Genomic DNA, 13,331 nt, shown 5'->3' with positions numbered 1-13,331 from the left:
CTTATGCATTGAGCCACAAAAAAATCCCTGAAATGGGCTGCCAAAGCAAGCAAGCAAGATAATTTTAAAAAACTAGTTCAGAAATTCCTATCTGGAAGGTTTTTCATATGCTCTGTAACTTGAAAAGGCAGAGAGTCAGGGAACAGGGAACGTTTCACAAGTGAGCAGAGTCCTGTGTTAGCCCATTAAACTATAAAAGCAGAGGGACTATCCACTGCCAGAATGGGAATCTAACTATGTGGGAAGAAGAGCAGTTGTATAGTTTTGATCTATAGCCATACAATTATAAAATCTAAAACAGTTTACAGATATGCTAATTAATGCATACCCTAGGTAGATTACGGTGGGCATTAACTAGAAAAGTGACATGTTTTGCAATAAAAGACTGAGATTATCAAAGACATTTCTATATTTAAAATTATCTTCATAATATAGTCTTATACTTTAAAATACACCATGATTTTTAAACGAATACAATTTTATTTGTATACATCAAAGTATATTTCATTTTAGGTTTTTCTTGTTCCCTAATTTCTCTTGCTCCTCAAAAACATACCCCTTCTTGTCCATGTTCTAGTCTTCTTCCCAGTCTGAACAATCCTCTTGTCCAGTTCTATGTATTTCCCCCTCTTCTCCCACCTTTTGTTTTTTTTCTGTAATTTGACCTTTATCCGTTTTGCAATTCTGACTCCTTTCTCAGTTACCCTCCCCACTTCCTTGAAACCTGCTAAGACTGTTGGTTCCTCTCTTCCTCTCCTATCCCAGTGTTTTCCCTGTGGCCTGATTAGCATGCCCGGTAGCTCAATTTTTAATGGTTAAAATATAATGTAAAATGCAAGCCAAAAAGCACAAATGAGTCACATTAGCCCTAGGGAGGAATGGTGGACAACCCCAGAGCATCTGAAATATCTCTGCTGCCATGGATGTTTTATCCTCCTCCTTCAGGGCTGATTAAACGCCAAACACATTTGGACTAAAGAAAATATAATAGGTAACTTAAGCAAAGCATCCCATTATATTTCTGAAATCCAGAGTTTGCTCAAAGTGTTAGAGGGAGGATGATCCACCATAATTTTCATTTTCTTCCACCTGCATTCATTCCCTTTCCAGAAATTCCCTTTCTGCCCAGACTCAATGTATATCAACACAGCCGCTGGAAAATGGATTTTCCTTTGAGTGAAAAAGTTTTTGAAAACTTATCTGAACGAAAAGACAAAAATTCAATTTTTTTTGTAGGAAGAAAAATCCAGTTTTGGGAGAACCAAAGTGGAATTTTTCCACTTGTTGGCTGCCTGGCTACCTAGCTTCCCACAGGAGGACAGCTGGAAAGGACAATAAGTCAGCCAGCTGTGGGAGCCAGGAAGCCAGATGTTTGAGAAGCCTGGGGAGCTGGCTATCTGGGAAAACAGACTAGCCCAAGGAACTGACTTCTAGGAAGCCAGGCACAGCCTTGGAACTCACTAGGCAGGTACTGGAGTTCTTGGGGAGCCCGTTAACTAAGGACCTGGCAGCCCCACAGGTCGGCTGCTGGTGAGCCTGCCTGCCCGGTTGACTGACAGGAAAGCAGGCAGGGAGACAGGCTCACATCAAAATTTTTGATTAAACTGAAATATTTCTGCAGAATACTTCACTTCTGTTAAATCAATACTTTTCAGCAGAGAACTGTTTTCTCTGGAAAATTTTCAACCAGCTCCAATGATTATACTAAAAGGATTATTTTTATTTTGTATTAGTCACATTTTTTACACATTTGATCCAGCAGGTATTAAAGCCTATGATAGCTCGCTACTACCTTTTACTAATTTCTTGTAGCTAAAACCCAAGTCTGTAAGGCTACAAGGGATTGTTGAAAGCCCTCATGGACAAAAATAAATTGGGAAATGTGGAGCAGCTACTGTGAAAAGGGGGTATCAAAACAAAGCACAACCTTGAAATACACAATCACAATTAAAAAAAGCTATCAAGAGCTCACACCTGCACTAGAATATCCTACAGTTTATAAATGTTTTAATAATATAAAAATTGAATATAAACATTACCTGCAGCAGCCTGTCCTGCTGTCCTTGAACAGACTTCATAGGTGCCATCTGGCACTACACCTAAACATGAAATAAGCAGATGCTAGTAAGACAGATGTAATTAAACAAGTTTTAGATCTTCCTTACAAAATTCTTTTTGTACACTTGATCTAGGTAAGTCAAATGTCACGTTTGTTTGTTTGTTTGTTTATCATCAATCAGTAACACTACGGAAGTGATCATAATTTCACTTGGGCTGGCAAGTTTTCTTGGCAATTTTGCAAGCCTATTGCTGACATTTCTATATGCAGTAAGAAATGAAAAGAATCCATATTTAGCTGCTGAATACGGAAGATAAAGGGAAGTGTTATGAGAAAGCAATTTATTACACATTTTTGGACAAATAGGTTTTATGCATTTTTGCATTGTATTATAGTATTCAATAAAAATGTAATAAAATTAAATTAAATTAATATACTTAAAGCAATACTAAAAAAACAAAAACAAAAAAAAACTTTTCCAACCTGGTTAATGCAGATGGTACTACAAGGCAAATACTTTGTTGCAGTATATTACAATTCTTGAAAAAAGGACATTTATTGTTTAAAAAAATTTAAGAATACTAAAGGGTGACTGGGGTTCACATGTAGGGTCCCACATGCCAGAGAGCTTTATTGGGGTTTGGAAATCAAATCTTCATCTCTTCCTTAGTCTCCTTCTGAACCGTCAAAGTTGTGAAAAAACATGGGAAAGGGTAATAGGGGACTAAGTTCCAGGGCCACCAAGACAAGATTAGAAACACTTACAGGCATTCATGACTAGATCCCCTCGTATTTCTGGTTTCCAGTCATCCCAACTCGTCTCAAAACCATCAGCAAAGCGGATACAGAAATTTTTAAAATGTCCTTTGCTAACCAGAGACTCTGAAGAGCAGGCAGTGATTAAAGTGCTTTCAATGGTCAGGACTAAAGCAGAGCCAGTGTCAAGATCTGCTGTGTGGTTAGTCTGCAAAAGGAAGAAGAGACTTGTACAGAAAAGGCAATTTACTGATAATCTCAAACTTTTTTTTTTTTTTTTTTGCAGTTCAGAGGCTCATATCTTCCTCATACCCTCCTTGCCAGCTCTATAGAAACCCTCTCCAAAGCAGCAAGTCTACACATTCACAATGTCATGTATCCTTACTTCTCAGTAGTTACAGCATATCCTATGGCAGGGGTGTTAAATTCTTTTGGCCAGACTCCATGCTTAATTATGGTCTGTGGACTGGAATATAAATTCAGGACTTCATACTTCCCTTAATTCATAGCAGATTTCCCCACTGCCTTTGCAGCAAAACTGATTATTTGAAACTTTGATTTTCTTATAGTCACAAGCAACATCACTCAGGGAGAAAAACTGGTCCCTTTTAGGCTACCACTATGTCTGCCTTTTGTTTCTCTTCCTTCCTATCCACCTTTCACTATTTCTATTTCTCTCTTCTCGGTCTTTCCTTGTCTCTCTCTGTCTTTCCCTCTGCATTTTTCTTTCCATGCTGCAACTCCCACCTCTTGAGAGCTTCTCTCACACCCTCTTTCTTATTCCATCAGCTTATAAAATGATCAGCAATGGAGTGGTTAACACAGATACTGAAAAGTTGTCACTGGGCTTCAAAGCTGACAGTCCAATGAGATTAATATGTGACAGGTGGATACATTATTGGTAAACCAAATGTCTTCAGACATATGCAAGACTAGTTCCCCATGAAGACGTAAATCTATGGCATTGTCTAAACTAGAATGGATGATGTCAGCATATTAGCAAACGTGCAGACGCGTTTTGTGAAAGTTTAGTGTACACAGGTGGTGCACACACTGTTATAATGTGCTAAACTTGTCATATTGAAGCCTAATCTTCCTCCTGACTTCAATGTAATCTGCTTAGCATGTGTCAAAGCAAACACTGCCTTGTCTCAACTAGTCTTAAAATGTCAGTTAGCATGTGTTAGCTAATAAGTGCTAACATCACAATTTAAATCCTTTTCTGGACAAGGTTTATGACCAACTCGAGGTCTAAACACAACCAAAACTGTTACTCAAGTGAAAATTACATTAAAAATACTAAATAACGCTCATCACTTGTTTGAATAATCCAAACGTCAGTCAGAACGTTTTATCACATTTTTTAAAAAGAAACTTTGTAGGGTCTTGTTGTTTGTCTTCAATTATAAATGTCTGAAAACAGGTCTTAAACTGGAATTGCTGGCATAAATGTTCAAAAAGCATGCCCAACTTCACACACCTCAAAGGATTCTCAATGTGCTGCACACTCAGCCTCTGAAAACTCAGAGCCCATTAAGTTGCCTCAAATTGGGCACATGGAAAATGAACTACTCACCATCAGTAGTCATTTTTGAAAATTAAGGCTACTACCCACATCATAAGTATAATATGGTGCTAGGGAAACATTAACATTTCATAAATTCTAAAAGCATAAAATATCAAGAAATTGCTACTTCGACAAAAAAAATCTACTACACTTCTCCCCACTCTTGATATTTTTCAAATACCTGTGGTGCATTTGTGATGGGCAGACAAATTCCCAAATCATGAACAGTTAGCTGAAGAAAAAGTGTCCCGAAAGCCTGGGCAGATGTTTGCTGGATTCCAGGTAACATATCTACCACTTCTTTTGTAGCCATGTGAATATCCTTATGTAAAGCCAGTCTCTGTTCATTCCAGTTGTCATAAGCAGCCTTGTAATTCAGCCAAAATAGCACAGCTTTATGAAGAAAAAAAGTTTCCAACAAAGTTAAAATAAAATGGCACAAAAATATTGTTCATTGTAACAAGACTAAGGTTTGATTTTTTTGTTTTTGTCTTGTCACCATATATTAAAATACAATGGATATATATTTGTACACACACACACTTTTATTTCCCAGGAGCAATGTGCTTTTGTTGCCAAGAACAAAATAAAATAAGACGGATTATAAATGCTAAGGGGCAGAGTACCAAGTTAACAGAACCCAAGATGCTGATACACTCAATGCTGCTGATGTTGGTATATATTTACATAAACCATTTCATCTATACCAACTGAAAAGGCATCTTCCCATCAGTTCAATTTTTTACTCTAAATTAACATTAGTACACAACAAACTTCCTAACCAAACTCTGAGAACTATACTTACAGTTGTAGTTTATTTTAGACTACAAATAAATTCAGATTTATAAATATCAAGCATTTCTTTTTTTAAAGAAATGTACAGAACTTGTTCAATTTGAAAACAAATTTGTAATGATTCTCTACTTTCTAGCAAAAGAGAAATAGAAACAGCACCCAACAGTACCTCTGTCAAACGCCACAGGCTGAGCAAAGACAATTGGCCTGTTCAAAGTAATAAGCACAGCCTCTCTATCTGATGAACCACTGATTTCCTCTCTTAGAGCATTTCTTAATCCAATTCTTGTCTTAAAATAAGCAACTTGATGGAAGTCAGAACCTGCTTCTTCATAGACCTTAAAACATTTGAAAAATACAATAAAATCATATTAAATTATGACTAACAGACAAATAATAAATTTAAAATGGGGATGCCCCATTTTGTTTTACTCTTCAGTTTGCAATATGCTCTTAAAAAGCATATTGCTCTTAAAAATATGCTACTACATTTTGACCTAAGTTGGCAAATATTGGTTATTTTTCTGTGTTTCTTAAATAACATATGCCAACATATCTCTCTACATTCACTTGATGCATCAGAATCCTCTCTGAGGAAAACCACCATCTGAATACAAGTTTGTTAAATTTATGTTCTCTTTCCGACCCTCCAGAGAATCCTAAATACTGTATTTCCCATAAAATCAGTGATTTCGGAAGATAGTAGTGGATTTAAGAATCTAGGAGATGTAATTACCAATTTAAGACAAATAAAGTAGATCAAGATTTAGGTTTCACAAATTAGGATCTAATCTTATTCCAGGTATGTACGCTAGAAATAGCATTGAAATCAATGGAAATTTTGAATTTGGATCAACTAAAGTATTAGGCCATTAGTGTCTGCAATACAGTGGGGCAATTTTTTTGGATGAATAAACTATGTTGAAAAATGCAGTTCTCATTCACTGGAAACCATTCATAAATTTGACACAAATTAGCTGAATAGTTTCAGACAGAATTTTTTTTTTCTGGCTTGATTCACACAATGTGGGGGAGTTAGGGTATAAGAGTATAAGACATAAGAGTATAAGTCCATCTTATAACTTCTAGCCCAGTGGGTCAGTGCACTCACCCTAGATGTGGGAGAGCCTGGTTTGAATCTGCTCTGGAGCAGGGATGGAAATACAGTTCTCCACCCAGGTTTGTGCCCTAACCACTCAACTAAAAAAGTTATAAAGGGGGCTCCTTCTCCACTACCCCCCCCAATTTTTATGAATTTAGTTCTTTAAAATGCCCAGAAGCAAAACATTTTAGATAGGAAAACATGTTTGGTTTATCCGAAAATGGACTTTTCAGTTCTGGTTCAACCTGAACCATTTTTTTCTGCAATATTTCACAACTGCCACCAAACAAACAATAAAAGCAGTTATTTACCCAGCTCTAGTCCCTAGTTACAGAAGTGCTAAATGAATTATTATAATAAAATACATTTGATACTCCCTCTGATTTATCATGAATTACTGTTCACAGTGAACATTTAGCCCTTTTTCCTGAAAGCCATCTTTAATGAGGACATTGAAATTCAACTCTAATGCCAGACAATCAATTTCAACTACTGCATAACAGCACATGCTGAATATATTTAGGTGGTAATCTTTATTGATTCTGAACTGTGGATGCATTCTAAAGCAATTGTTTTAAATATTTTCCAACTAGAGGTCTAAAGAAATCAAGCTAGTCATATCCTAGCAGAGTAAGATTAGAGAGTTTTGTTATATTCTTTTCAAAGCAGAAGATACTTGTCTTCATAACAATGGAGAAGTAACATTACTAGGCTTTCCTAACACACACAGAGTTGCTGTCAACTAACCTGATGTTTAACAATTTGTCCCAATGCCAGATTCAGATCCACTTGGCATTTACCGAACAGTTTAAGGTAGCTGGTACTTCCAGGCATTGCTTTGGTTTGTATTCGGTTTGAGAGCTCAAGTTCTATCAATCCAGTTTCAAATCTCACGGCCCTCATTGATGGAGTTGTGGCTGTCACTTGAATTCCCTAGCAAACAATGAAAGAAAAGTTTTTTAGGATCTGCTTCAAAGGCATCCTTGGTGAAAAAAAAATTCTTAGACATGAAACAGGAAAGGGAGTAAGGATTTTTCCATAACACTTTGCATTTAGGGCATTTCAAAAGATCACAAAGATCAAAGACAGGCTTCTTTCTTGCTTTTTGTTAATTAAGAGAGATTTCCATCCTTGTCTAACACTGACTGATTGTTATCTGACATTTCATTTGTGACTATCTCAGGGAAATTTTTGATTTGTTTGGTTTCAACATATTCAACCACTGGCAACAGCTTGAGAGATTTACTGGTCATAAAGTTACCTTAAATTGTAGGCTCAAAGAGTACAGGAGAATTTTAGGCTTCTCTCCATCTGTTGTACCATCATGTTCATTCCAAAGAGGAATTGGCTGCTCCCCTCCTGCACGTTAAAAACTATTTTCAATGTTTTAACAAAGAGCATTTTTCATACAGTATAGAAATAAAAATTATCTTTAAATGTGACTCACTGAATGTAACCAACCATTAGAGAACAGTCAGTTCTGCAGTAAAGAATTATAATAAGCATAAATTTGGAAGTTCCAGAAGAATAAGACCTACTTGGGGGTGTATTCTCAGCTCATGGGAGTAGCACTGCTAATGGCCCACTACTATAGATTAACACATTTTTTGCCTATTCCCATCAAGTCAAGGGGGGTGTCTAAGATGGACAGAGACTTCTCGCACTCTCCAAATAACACCCACAGAACAACTAGCACCTGCAGAGAAAGGGTATCATTTAGATCACAAAGAATTGCTCTTTACCAGCAGCACCTGATATGGACTGAATTTAGCTAACAACAAGGACCAGTCACTTGACCAAATTTATTAAGAGGTATGCAAAAAGGTGGATTAAAAACAAATAGTTACTTTAGAGTGAGTGTGAAGGAGTCCTCTGCAAAATCTTTTGGTGTCCTTGGGAACATGTTTTTAAACCTTTACTTTGGCCTCCCTCCTCCCCACCTCACATATACTTCTGGTTATAAATAAAAGAAACAATCCTTTCGGATGAGGACACAATGGTATCTTCTGTAGAGTCTATCAATATTCCACCACAGCTGACAAAAAGGGGTTACTATTGGAGTAGCACAAAGAATTCCATCTCCCCTGCAACTCCAATTTTTCAAATCTCTATTATCACTCAAACTTAAAATAATTATGCAGAAATGTGGTGATTTTTTAAATTTTTAAGTGACTTGGTGTACATGCTCACAGACTATTTCATCCTCCTCCAAAACTTAGTTTTGATGCCCTTATTTGCTTTTCAATATCCTTTCTAAACTTTGGTGACTAATAGAACTGAGCTAGATGGATTTTTTGGATCACTGGCAATTTTGAAAAATTGAAAAAAATAGTAATTTTGGGATGAACAAAACGATTTATTGCAACACTGAGCATTTTAATGTTAATTTTAAAAATAAAATTAAGGGAAAGTTCAAAACAAAATTCAAATAAAAAAATGGAAACATTTCAGTTTGAAGACATCAAAATGACATATAGATTTTTCAGTTTTTGGTTTTTGTTTCAAACAACTTGGCAAAATCAACACAAACTTGTTAAATGTTTTGGTGCTGCTGAAACCGCATTTTTTTTTTTGCCAAAAATGTTTCAGTTTAAAAATATCACCCAATTCTAGTGACTACAACTGAGTATAGTGTTCCAGAGGTGGTTACACTGCGGGTCTGGAGAGTGGCAAGAATAACTTCCTAGTTTTCAATAAGTACACTGAGCTCAGGCTATTTTTGCAATGGTATTTCAGCGAAGTAGTTTTTATTGTGGCATCCAGGTAATTTATTATTTTTTTTAAGTAGTTACTGATTGCAAGTAGAGTCCCCCTCAACCCTCCCCTTCTAAGATGAGCTCTATTCCCTCCCTGAGATGTAGTGCTTCACATCCGTTAGCTGTGAATCCCATCCTGTCGAGTGAAGCCCACTTCACTTTTTCTCTATCTTCCCGTATATTTTTTACCCTTCTAATTTTGGTGTCATTGGCTAACTTGATCATGCTTGAATTTATACCTTCCTCTTGAGAATCAGTGGAAATCTTAAAGAATAAAGGAGCCAAAATTGACACTACCAGTACTCAGCCCAATGCTGCTCTCAACTTGGAAATATGACTGCTCTGTATTCTCTGCTCATCAACCAGCTTCTTCTCCATGGTATTTTAATTTGTTCTAACTGGTATTCATCTAATTACTTTAAGTTTATAATGTGCCACTAAAATGAATGCCTTAAAATACTAAGGAGACACCACAGCCACCGTCTTCACTTATTACATTTATTGTAACATTCAAGTAATTTACTCAAGTTATTCTGACTACAAGCTCTTTAATGGCAAGGACCATCTTTTTGTTATGTTTGCCTAGCCCTGATTAGGGCCTTGTGATAGACAGCAATACAAAAATCTATTATAGTAATACCAATGTTTTTAAAAAGACTTTGGATTGGTTGGGAACAGCTTCACTTACAATCTAGAAGACTCAACAAACAGCATGTTAATGAAATTCACAGATAACAGTAAACTGGGAGGAGACTGAACATCAGTGAAGACAGAGAAGCCTTCTCATTTTAATATTCTAAGTTTCACTGTGAAGCTATTTTAATGGAATAATGATCACTATTAAAGCTTTTTCTTCCAGACACTCTCATACCGATTATTATATGCTGAGATATTTTGCCTGGAATAAACAACAAGCTGATGATTTTTCTGGTTCTTCCTTCCCACCCTTCTTAAAGATAGGTACCTCTCCTGACTTGCATGCTTTATTTCTTTTCAGAGGTTCTGAGATTTCCTCCACTAGATCTTTAAACTCTCTTGAGGTAATCTCATCTGGACCTATATATTTATATATATTTAGCTGTCAGACACTTGGTCCTTATTTTGCTTGTTACCCTTTGTTCTGGGTCTTTGCAACTGTTTTTTCTCATAACATGTCCGCTTGCTTCTCTATATTTTCCTTAAAGCTTTCTAAACAAACAAAACAAAACAAAACCCAACAAAACTAAACTAAAAAAAGTACATTAAAAACAGCTATTTGTATATTTTAGTTCTTTTGGACTCTTCACTTACCTATTCTTTGTAAGATTATTTTCCACAGATATACAAGCCCTCTACACGCCTGTTTATGGACCTTCTATTCCTTTTATTCGCCTGATGGTTTTATTTTGGCTTTTTACCTTGCCTCTAGATTCTTCAATAGACAGCTTAGATTTTATTTATTTAATTCTTTCCTTTTCTTTTTTCTCATGCAGTTCTCTAGTTTATTTTTTCATTAATTCTTAATTTAGTTATATTTTTAAAAAAAATCTTCTGTGCCACTTTAATTTATACTTGTATATTAGGCTTTTGAACTTGTTTTTATTCAGATCACTTCTCTACCCATTTTCCAATTATTACTGTAGACAATATCTCCAATTTTCTTCAATTTAAGCAAGTGTGTTACAGAAATATGTAATGTTCTAATGGGATGTATTTTCCCATAACTTTTCTCTACAAGAAATATTAATCCAATTCATATATAGTCACTTGCTCTCAGGTTTCCTCATTGTTAGTTCACGTCAGATCAATTCATGTTATTTCTTTCGGCCTTTGGAAAAATAAGCTTTCCTTCACTAAATTTAAACACTTCTGTGATAAACTGTCACTGTATGATTACAGTCACATTTGCTTTTCATCTTCAATCATGCGGTAGAATTCTCAGCTGGTAAATTGGTATAGCCCTAGAAAGTCAATGGAGCTATGCCAGCTAAGGATCTGTTTTAATACACTTTTATTTGTTACCCAATAAGCATAATTTACTAAAAACAGTATTTTACATAATAAGAACAAACGTGGTTCTGAAACTAATTTTCCTATCCACTCTACCACAAACAACAAATTGTACCATTCTAACCCTGATCAAATGTCCTTCCATATAGCTTTGTAAAAATCCTCCACTAACTTTTTGTAGTGAATGCTATTTTTCTCTTGCAAACTTTCACAAAGCTGCAAGCTGATCTGACTGGACAGAAAGCAATGTAACAGACAGATGCTAACGTTCAGTGGATTGTTTGGTAGAATTACTTTTGCAATTAATAGACAGCACCCTTGCACGGCAGCTCCAGTGACTCAAGAAAGAGATTAACTATGTCACCCACAATGTTCTCCAAAGCCACAATTCTACCTAACCAAACTTCTTTTCCTTGTGTTGCTGGCCTCTGATACTACTACTGTGCTACAGTGGAACCAGAAAGTGGTGGTGTTCTTGGTGACATAAGAACAGCATACATGGGACAGGTAGAGATTGCAGATATGTTAGGCAGCACCAAAAGTCTTCAAGCTAAAATTTTAGTGAAATCCTCAGGTAGTTCATCTTACCTGACACCTTCTGTATGACTTCGTTGACTTCCTTCATGAATACTTTTTGTACAAATACTAAATGATTTAGAAGGTCAGTTGTGAGATTATGTTCAAAGGAACCAACCTGCCAGAAAATATGAAGATTATTTTGTAAAATTTTAAAATATAGGTGTGATATCTGTGGTCAATGCAATACCGTTTTAAGTACTGACTGCATCAGAATACAGCATAACAATGGCACATAATGTCAGATACATTGATGTAATTATTGTTAGTAAACAATGATTTTTTAATTGTGCCACTGTATGTGGAACAGTTTTCTCTAGTATAATTTTTTGATTATAAGTAAGTAACAATAAATAAGGGGGAAAGTGCGTTATGTCAACTACTATAATAGGAGCAAAGGCAGAATACCAGTACTGAATTATCAACAACAGAGAATTGCAAAGCTCATTCAGCTTTTTGTAACGTCCAAATGGTAAGTATAATTTGACCAGCTTTACAGAAGGCTTAACTAAGGCATAAGCAAGTTAAATGAACTGCTTCGTGTCATATAGTAAATTGTTAACAGAACTGGGAACAGAAGCCATGTGTCCTGACTCCCAAGGTCCTTTATTCTAAATGCTCTTGAAGAAAAACACTACTGATATGTGCAATACCTGATAAACCTAGTTATTAACTCTGAACTCTGATGCTTTAAGAAATATTATTTCTACACTGGGAATTTTCTAACAACTGTTACCATGCTCTGTATTCTTTAACTTTATTGAAAACAAGTTTGGTAAAAAAACTTTAAATTTAAATACTTCCTAATATTAGTCAAATTTTAAATGGAAAATAGAAACACAATTCTGTTACTAATCAGAGTAACACATTTAGAGTAAATTCAAACCAAGGCTAAATCTCTACACTGGTAAGGTGTGTCTGGAAGCAGAAAGCAGCAAAGGTTAGACTGGGAAATACAAAAACACAGCAGCATGTTGGAATTCTCTGAGAAGCATACAGATCATCAGAAGTCTCAAATGTGAGAGCAAATACCAACCAAGGAGTTTAGGAAGCATGCCAAACAGGAATATATATAAAAATACTGTATGAAACTTAATTGAAGTAACAAAGAAATTGGCTTTCTTCAATGCCTACCTCAGCCACGCAACGTAAATAGTTCCCTTGTAGATAATAGCCCTGTTTAGTAGGTAGCTCATCTATACTCCATATTTGATCTGAATAGGTGTCATGTTCCTCCATGACATATTTGCCTGACATAGTGACAGGGGGAAGATTAAGACTTGCTGAAGGAGGAATGGTAGACATATCAGTGGCAGAAACTTTTGATGTGAATCGTAATCTGTGATTTGGAAGTTCAAATGTAAACCTTGTTTGAGCACCTGTCAAGAAAGAGAAAAGTATGTATAATGTTGGCCCAGAAAGAACAAATATTTCAAACTTATAGAAGTTAAGAAAATTAGTGGAACCAAACTGAAAGCTCAAACTGGAGGCAAGATTGAGAGCACAGTAATGTAACGGTTATAAACAATTAATTCTCAATTTCTTGGGTTTTTAACCTAATTAAATTTTTTTAAAAATCCAAACATTTGGAATTATGTAAATGCATAGTTAAGGTAGTCAAAACAACCCAACTCTGTATCTGTACTGATAACCTGTGAAAATAAACTCAAGACAACCTCATTCATTCATAACAGTTTCATCTCATCAGGGACCACAAAACTCTATATACTA

The 13,331-nt window shown here is 35.7% G+C and overlaps 1 protein-coding gene across 1 annotated transcript in view; it reads right to left on the bottom strand.

Annotated features, from left to right (window-relative positions):
* The window catches only part of BLTP1 (bridge-like lipid transfer protein family member 1), a 245,540-nt gene that overhangs the window by 54,096 nt on the left and 178,113 nt on the right, over positions 1 to 13,331 (bottom strand). Inside the window, exons 53-60 of the mRNA XM_084626089.1 lie at positions 12,735 to 12,979; positions 11,613 to 11,718; positions 7,541 to 7,638; positions 7,027 to 7,212; positions 5,347 to 5,515; positions 4,564 to 4,775; positions 2,825 to 3,023; positions 2,040 to 2,099 (exon numbers count right to left, since the gene is read on the bottom strand). Of these exons, the coding sequence (XP_084482215.1) occupies positions 2,040 to 2,099; positions 2,825 to 3,023; positions 4,564 to 4,775; positions 5,347 to 5,515; positions 7,027 to 7,212; positions 7,541 to 7,638; positions 11,613 to 11,718; positions 12,735 to 12,979 (1,275 nt within the window). The remainder of the gene's footprint in view (positions 1 to 2,039; positions 2,100 to 2,824; positions 3,024 to 4,563; positions 4,776 to 5,346; positions 5,516 to 7,026; positions 7,213 to 7,540; positions 7,639 to 11,612; positions 11,719 to 12,734; positions 12,980 to 13,331) is intronic.

This window comes from Lepidochelys olivacea (assembly GCF_965140295.1).
Source record: "Lepidochelys olivacea isolate rLepOli2 genome assembly, chromosome: 4".
Taxonomy (NCBI): Eukaryota; Metazoa; Chordata; order Testudines; family Cheloniidae; genus Lepidochelys; species Lepidochelys olivacea.
This window is presented reverse-complemented; position numbering and strand designations above follow the sequence as displayed.